General features: G+C 53.9%; 1 protein-coding gene across 2 annotated transcripts; it reads right to left on the minus strand.

Annotated features, from left to right (window-relative positions):
* Positions 1-411: 411 nt before the first annotated feature.
* Krt87 (keratin 87) lies at positions 412-7,591 on the minus strand. Of its 2 annotated transcripts, NM_001101675.2 has the most exons (9): positions 7,174-7,584; positions 5,407-5,615; positions 4,371-4,431; positions 3,565-3,660; positions 2,957-3,121; positions 2,650-2,775; positions 2,040-2,260; positions 1,312-1,343; positions 412-914 (listed from the first exon to the last, which is right to left on the minus strand). In NM_001101675.2, the coding sequence occupies exons 1-9, from the start codon at positions 7,555-7,557 to the stop codon at positions 721-723; spliced, it is 1,488 nt and encodes a 495-aa protein (NP_001095145.1). In that variant the 5' UTR covers positions 7,558-7,584; the 3' UTR covers positions 412-720. The 2 variants fall into 2 exon arrangements, with proteins under 2 accessions (NP_001095145.1, XP_087415151.1); XM_087559025.1 differs by lacking the exon at positions 1,312-1,343 and having other exon boundaries at positions 703-914; positions 7,174-7,591.
* Positions 7,592-7,988: the final 397 nt, after the last annotated feature.

Here is a 7,988-nt window from a genome sequence, read left to right on the forward strand (position 1 = left end):
CCAGGAGGCAAGGCACCCATAGACAGAAAGTGGTCATAGTCCCCATCCCGCCAGTTCTCCCTTGGACAGTTCCCTGTGCACAGGCAGGGGAGGCCTGAGCAAGTATGGGGCCTTTGAAATGTGCAAAGGCTTCTTGAACAGCAAGACCTGTTCAAAGCTCCCTAGATAGGGGCTGTAGGTAGTAGGCCTCCTCAGAGCATAGACTGTTTCCTGGGAGGTAACCCAAGAAGTGTGGTTAGAGCAGGTTGCCCCAAGGAAGGCAGTCAGCCAGGGAGGTTAGCAAACCCAACCAATGATGGGCAGGTGCTTGCTGCCCCTGTACCTGGGGCCAGAAGGGGAAGCTGCTTGGGAAGGGTTCTCCCTGGTTCTTGGTTTTTGGGGGCATGGCTGGGTGGTTAGGTCATGCCTTGACCCAAGAAGGCCAAGTGTTATTGTCACCCTGGGTGACTGGTAGTGTCCCAGAGAGCTTGGTGAACGATACAAATCATTTACAAGTATTTGAAGACATGTTAGGGTTAAGGGACGGGTTGGGAATGAATGACCTTCTAAAGTAAAGCCAGAGGAGAACTGGGAGACAACTCCCTAAAAGGAGAAGGCAGAGGAGAGTGGCCCTGAACTCTTTCCTCTAACAGGAGCATCTAGAAGATTCTCAAGCAAGCACACATTTTCCATTCACACACCACTCCACTCTGGGGCAGACAGGTGGCTCATTTGCTGGCACTAAGCAAAGCGCACAGAGCGGCTGCTCCCACAGGTGAAGCTGGAGGCACGGGGCTGGCAAGGAGAGCAGGAGTCAGGGGCCATCACTGAGATGCTGCCCCCGGTGACAGAGGGTCCAGAGGCAATCTGGCGCCCTGGGGTAGTGCCATAAGTGAGGCCCCCACATGTGACTCCTCCACGGGAGCTGCTGACACCTGTGGGAAGAGGAACAGGAAGAGATGAGAGGCTTGCTGGGGTGTCACCCACCCACCAGAAGTCCCTGAGGGCTTCACACACAGGACCTGCCTTTTCCTCAAGGGGTCAGTGGTTAACATGACAGGTTCTGCTTTTTCAGCCTCACAGCACATTTGGAGAGCTGTGAGGATGCCTAGGCCCATCTCCCTGGACTGCAGTTCCTGGTGACCACCAGCAAGGGACATTCAACTTTTTGGATACCCTTTCCCACCCCCAGTAGTCCTTAGAGAGAAGCCTCAGGAAGAGGAGGGACTGAGGAAGTTGGGGAACATTGGGGTTCAGTGGGGGTAGGCCTGTGATCAGCTTTGCCCATCCCCAAAGCTATTTTTTTAGGGGGCATTTCCAGCAGATACTTACAGACATTCACAGAGCCCACACCTTCACACAGCCTAGGGGAAAGAAAGTGCCATTAGTTTCAAGCAGTGAGCTGGATTCCTTGAGGCAGTTGCCTGGGGACAGACAGGGTCAGCTTTTGTTCTAGGTAAGTTCTATCTCCTGAAAGGCAGGAAAGTCTGCCTCAAATCCTCATCAAGTGATGACTTTCTTTCTTTGACCCCACGGAGACCAGCTCTCCTGATTTTAGAGCAGCAGTGAGTGGAATTGTGACTTTCACACACTGCTTGCAATCAGTGACTGACCCTGCTGAATGCCAGTAGTGCTTTCAGCAAGGATTAGATTGGGCTAGATGTATACAGGGAACATCATCCTTATTACACATGAGCTTAATGTCAAAGGAAGCTATGAACGGGCTCTAGGAGGCCAAGTGTAGGGTTCGAGCTCTGCAGCTTAGTAACTTTGTGTCCTTGGGATATTGAGCCAATCTGCTTCTGTTTTTGGATAAAAAATGGTACCTTCCTGACAGAATGGAGGATTAAAAATGGGCACTTGACATAGAGCATGTGATATGTGATAGGTAACCATTAGTACTGAAGCCTGGCCCGGAGTAGGGTAGTCAGACTGTGTGTCACATTTGGGAACAGACAGTTCTGTGGGAGGACCAGGGTCATCTCCTTCCATCCAAGGTCTGACAGGCCTTAGACAGCTTGTCCCTCACATCAATTCCCACAAGGTTCTCCTCAGCTCACCTGTGCTCCTCGCCCTCCAGCAGGCGCCTGTAGGTGGCGATCTCGATGTCCAGCCCCAGCTTGGAGTTCATCACCTCCTGGTACTCCTTGAGCAGGCAGGCCATGTCCTGCTTGGCCTTCTGCAGGGCAGCCTCCAGCTCAGTCAGCTTGCCTCGGGCATCGGTGAGGGCGGCCTCTCCCTGCTGCTCTGCCTCAGCCACAGCAGTCTCCAGCTTTGCTCGCTGTGGGGGTATCGAGGGGGTATCTTGTTAGAACATGATATGAGTCGGGCGGGGCCCCAGCTGGGCTCCTCCTAGTGTGTAGAGCAAGAGAAGAGAGAGCCCTAGAGAGTCCACGGAAGGTAGTTAGCTCTTTTGGCAATCCAAAGAAGAGAAGGAGGCGGGGGATTTTCAGCATTTCGCTTTGCTGGTGGACAATGGCTACCGGATGTCAGTGAACGTGTCACCCCAGTGTAAGGGCTGTATGAGACGAGGGAAACCCTGCCTTCTCTCTAGGTCCCTACTACCTCTCGAGCTTTATTGGAGCCATGTCATTTCATTCTAGCGGGCCAAGGGCCTGGTGATGCTGCCTGTCTCTTCTTATCGCTTGCTTGAATCTCCCTTCAACCCACCTGGCACTTGGCGTTCTCTATCTCAGCCGTCAGCCTCTGGATGATGCGGTTCAGCTCGTTCATCTCCTCCCTGGTGCGGCGGAGGGTCTCCCCGTGCCGGATCACTGTGGCCTTCATCTCCTCACACTGAGAAGGGTGGGAGATGGCATGAAGTCCAGGATGGGACAGCCACCCACCGAGCACCCCTGTGCAACCAGGTAGCAATGCTCATCCTACTGTTGGCTCTTAAGAGTCAGAATACTCAGAAAGGAGCCCTCTCTCGTAGACCCCTCATGCCCTGTCTATTGCCATGTCCTGAATCACTCACCTTGGTGCGGTACCAGGACTCGGCCTCTGCGCGGCTGCGGCTGGCAATGTCATCGTACTGAGCCTTGATCTCAGCCACGACGCAGTCCATGTTCAGGTCCCGGCTGTTGTCCATCTTGACGATGACGGAGGTGTCTGAGATGTGGGCGTGGAGGAGCCGTGTCTCCTGTCGGGGGAAGAGGGAAGAAAGTTCTTTTTAGTTCTCACCCCTACTCTTGGCAGCCTACCTTCTCCCCTGCCCTGTCTGCTTCCTCCCTCCTTCCTTGGTGGCCCAGCTACGTCACTGTGTTCCTCTCCACCCATCCTTCAATGCTCTTCACACAAACTTCCAGGTCCAGAGGAAGAGACAGGGTCGATGTCTGAGACCTCAGCTTTGTGCTTCAGGTCTAAGTGTTCCCCACCTGTGAGCACTGTGGTCACCAGGGAATCTAGCTTGTGTGGGGAGTGGGGTGAGAGATTCTCCTCTTTGGGATACATAACCTGCCTCAGATCTCCCCAATATTTTATACCATGTGTCCACTGGGGAGCTTAGAGACCAAAATGGTCACAAGTCCATTCCAAAATGTTACGGTCTCCTCCTGGCTGCCTCACTGCCCCGAGTCCCCTTACCTCTTCGTACAGTCGTCGCAGGAAGTCGATCTCCTGTGTCAGAGCTTCCGCATTGGCTTCCAGGTCTGATTTACGGAGGTAGGCACAGTCCACATCCTAAATGGGGAAGACAAACCAAGAGTCTCACGGGTAAGTCACCAGATTGCCATTCTTCCCCCCTCCTGAACAGTTCGTTCCTGGGAGACTTCCCATAGCTGGCCATCTCAGGGCCTGGTGCTATGGTGTGTGAGCAATCCCTTTTATAACATTGGTGAGGAGTCAGTGTGTGGGGGGGACTCTGAGGATCTCAGGCACAACATTGTTACAACTGGGATGGTTCTTTCAAATCTACAGCTGGCGTCTCTGCCAAAACCTGGGGTCTAGTGTGGACGTGGGGAATGGGTCACTTCTAACCAGGTCCTGCAGCTGTGTCCTGGATCTTATAGGAGAACCAGGCCTGTCAGAACTGAGGACCCCGGGCAGTCCCCTTATCCAGGAGGCTGTCCTTGCAGAGTCATGTTTAGGAAGCAAGTGACACCAGGCCTTCTTCACCACTAGGTGTTTCCCGCTGTGGCTGTCCAAGGTTGCCCAGGCAACTAGTGATCCCTTCTTCTCTACTGTGTATCAGGTGCCTACTGTATGGGAGGCCCAGTGCCAAGGGAGACTAGAAGCCTAGGTCAATGAGCATAAAACATCTGCTCCAAGTGAGGCTGGCAGTGGGCTCTGTGGGGTTGGGCTGGTGGTTCTGGGGAGCAGTGGCCTTCAGTGTCCAGTGAAGGTGTTAAATGCCAGCTCTGGATGAAGGATGGCCATTCTGCGTCACTCACCTTCTTCAGGGCCACAAATTCATTCTCAGCAGTGGCCCGTAGCGCCACTTCCTCTTCATACCTGGGGACAGAGGACACAAGGCTCAGAGTTGAGGAGGGGGAAGAAAGAGACAGGCTAAAGGCCCAGATGATCATTTGGAGCAGACATGATAGCTCCTTGTGCTCCTGGATTCTCCTAATCCAATGCGGGTCAGGCAGGAGCCTTGCACCTTTCAGAGGCCCCTGTGTCTGGGCTGTGGTTCTCTGGGGTCGGCTGGGCCTGGCTTTGGAGCCTCCCTTTGCTCAGTCACCATTTAGGGCCTAACTCAGTACCTAGAGCATCAGCAGGCACTCAACGTGTGAGTTAAAAAAAATGAGTAAAAAATAAATATCTTAGAACCTCTGAAATCTTTATTTAATTTCTTTTCTTTTTTTTTTTTTAGATTTTATCTAGTTTTCTTTATGTGTGTGAGTGTTTTGCTTGCATATGTGTCTGTGCACTGTATGCATGCAATGCCCATGGAGGTCAGAAGAGGGTACCAGATCCCCTGGGGCTAGCTTGAGTTACAGATGGCTGTGAGCTGCCAGGTGAGTTGCTAGGATTTGGACCCTGGTCTTCTAAAAGAGCAGCTTCTGCCTTTAACCACTGAGCCACCTTAGTCCCTCCAAAAATCTTTAAATTCCCAGTCTAGAAGAAAACTCCCTCCAGAACAGTGGTTCTCAACCTGCAGGTCATGACCCCTTTGGGGTCCCATGCCAGATACCCGGCATATCTGCTATTTGTATTATGCTTCGCAACAGTAGCAAAATTACAGTTACAAAGTAGCAATGGGGTAAACTTATGGTTGGGGGTTAGCACAGCGTGAGGAACTGAAGTGAAGGGTTGCAGCTTTAGGAAGGTTGAGAACCAGTGATCTAGAGGCATGTGTCTTGCGTGGTCTTCTACTCTCTTTAGGGAGGACATCTGGGGAGCATCACTTTAAAGTCCTATCTAAACACACCGTCTTCGACTTAATTTCATTTGTTTCTGCAAGCCCTCCTCCCCAATGGCCCTCACCTCTTCTTGTAGCCCTCCATGGCCTCCTGCACATGGTTGAGCTCAGCAGCCAGCCTGCCACTGTCGGCCTCCACATACTCAGCCTCTCTTCTCAGCGTCTCAATGTAGCCCTCGAACAGAGGCTCCAGGTTGCTCTCACAGCACTTGCGGTTCTGGTAGAACTGCCACTTGGTCTCCAGCAGCTTGTTCTGCTGCTCCAGGAAGCGCACCTGTTGTGGGAGAGGGAGAAAGTCTGTGGGAGGAGCCCACCTGCCTTGCCCTCCTTAGGGAATAGGGAGAGGTGGGCGGAGCTCATGGAGGAGCTGTGTAAATGGGTGGGCAAATGAAGGTCTGTCCAGGTGGGGTGAGAGGGAAACCGTGAGATGTGTAGCTGTGCTGGGTACCTGAATGACTTTGGGTAAGGCAGAGGAAAGCAGGGAAGGCTCACTGGAGGAGAGAACACGGGGCAGTGAAGGGAAAGGAGAGAAGGGAGCCTTTCACCTCGAGCTAGTGGTGGGAGGGTTGTGACTTATCTGATGTCCTTGGTGACCAGCTGAGCATGGACAGAGTAGACAGGGAGTCCTGGGGTGTGTCAGAGACATAAGTGAGTATTCTTGGGCTTTTGCCACATAAGAGACCTGCAGTCCCAAGTGAGACCGTGCTTGCTAGTCTCTGGAAACCATGTGGATAATGTAGACTGGAGAGGATTTTAGAAAACAGGCCCACGGGGATGTGCCGGTTTACTGTCAGTCAAGTAGACCTGACTGCGGATGTGGCCAAGGCTGAAGAATGGCAGCAGGTCTGACTGGCTCTGAGCCTCTAACTCTGAGAGTTTCCTCTCCCCGAGTCTGGGCTGGAGCCATGCTGCCTCTCGACTGCAGGCCTGGGCCCTGTTCACCTACTTCCAAGAGTACAGCTGAGGCCTGGAGTGTTAGAACTTCCAAAAATGGCCTCTGGGGTCCTTGGTACTATGTGTGCAGGATGGTTTTGGAGGCCTTAATAACTAGGGTCCCTGTGGCTTTCTCAGCTTTACCTGCCTGTTCAAGGGTGTAGCTGGCTCACCCACAGCCACTGGCGGGAGGCTGCTGAGGTGGAGAGAGGAGGCCTCCATGCCTTGTCACCCAGTGAGCCAGAGGAGGAAGTAGGTGTTGGGTAAAAGCCACAGGCTTTTGGGCCCAGGTTCCTTTCTGCTTGACTGTGACTACTTTACCCCGGGGTAGCTTGGCTAGAGCGAACTGCAGCTCTGGGCTTTGGCCTGAACACTGTGCCTGGGTCTGATCTGACTCTGGTGGGATGGTTCAGCTCCATCGCTGCCACTTTTTCTATTCCCTGCATGAAGGACTGTGCAGGAGGCATCAGTCTTCACACACTCCCTGAGGCTAACTGCAACACTCTGTCCTCACTGGAGACACCAAGCTGCTCCACCTAAATACACATGTGTGCGTGCACAGGAATCTGCACGTGGGCCACACTAAAACAACGAATTCACGGTGTTGGGAAAGCAGCCTCACTAGGAAGGTGTCAAATGATTTCACAAAGCATGGCATTCTAGCTGAGACTGTCCCACGGGGCTATGAACTTCCTTCTTTAAAAGTGGGAGAGAAGGCTGCATTAGAAGGGAGAGAAGTTAGGACCAATGACCTTTCTCCTCTTAGGCGGTGGAGCATAAAGATGTGTGACTTTTCTCATCAGCTAAAGTTACCTAGAAGCTCCCTTTCTGATGACCTGCTTGGGGATCGCTCCCAGCAGGTCCTTAGGCGCCAGGAAGGGCTGGTCCAGGACACCCACCTTGTCGATGAAGGCCGCGAACCTGCTGTTCAGGCACTTGATCTGCTCCTTCTCCTCATGCTTCACGCACTGAGCATTGGGGTCGATCTCCAGGTTGAGGGGGGTGAGCAGGCTCTCGTTGACAGAGACGGTGGTGATGCAGGGGGGGCTGGGTCCGCAGACGCCTCCGGATCGGTATCCGAAGCTGCGTCCACAGGAGCCAGAGCGGAAGGCCCCACAGACGCTGCGGCTGCCGAAGCCCCCTGTGAGTCCGCGGTAGCAGGAGATGCCCCTGTAGGGAGCTGCAGTGATACAGCAGCGGCCGGGACGGGGCCCACAGGCTGAGGCACAGCTGAAGGCGCGGACCCCACAGGAGGCACCGAGGCGGGAGGAGAAGCAGGACATGGTGATGAGGCGATACAGAGCCAGGATGGATCCCAAGGCTCGCGCTGAGCCTTATATCTTGCAGGAGGGAGCGGGCCCGCCGCCCAGGAGTTTATGAGCTTGCCTGTCAGAATCAAAGCAGCCCCGGCTACCTTGCCGCTCCCATAAAACGGCGTTCTTCTCCCTCCCGCCCGGGGTTTATGGTGGCAAGAAGCGCCTGGTCAGCTCCGGGGCTGGGCACTGTGGGCATCGGGCGGGACCCTCCTGTTGCGCTACTGGGACTCACTGGGCCACTGTCTCCTTCCCAGACTGGTTCATATCCCACCTAGTTCTCCACTCTGAAGGCTAGGAAGCCCTGGCCTTGGATGTCTGGTTATCTTTGAATTCATGCTCTGGGGGGGGGGGGGGGCGTGCGTGCGTGCTGACAAGGTCTTTGAAGTTATGAGCAAATT

This window comes from Rattus norvegicus, chromosome 7, assembly GCF_021556685.1.
Source record: "Rattus norvegicus strain SHRSP/BbbUtx chromosome 7, alternate assembly SHRSP_T2T, whole genome shotgun sequence".
NCBI classification, from domain to species: domain Eukaryota; kingdom Metazoa; phylum Chordata; class Mammalia; order Rodentia; family Muridae; genus Rattus; species Rattus norvegicus.

Bases quoted from the DNA above. Each gene is read 5' to 3' on its own strand.
- Krt87 (NM_001101675.2), bottom strand. From the start codon at position 7,557: ATGTCCTGCTTCTCCTCCCGCCTCGGTGCCTCCTGTGGGGTCCGCGCC. The intron at 3,661-4,370 runs GTGAGTGACGCA...TTCCCCATTTAG, and splicing joins AATTTGTGGCCCTGAAGAAG to GATGTGGACTGTGCCTACCT. The intron at 915-1,311 runs GTAAGTATCTGC...CTCTTCCCACAG, and splicing joins TGTGGGCTCTGTGAATGTCT to GTGTCAGCAGCTCCCGTGGA.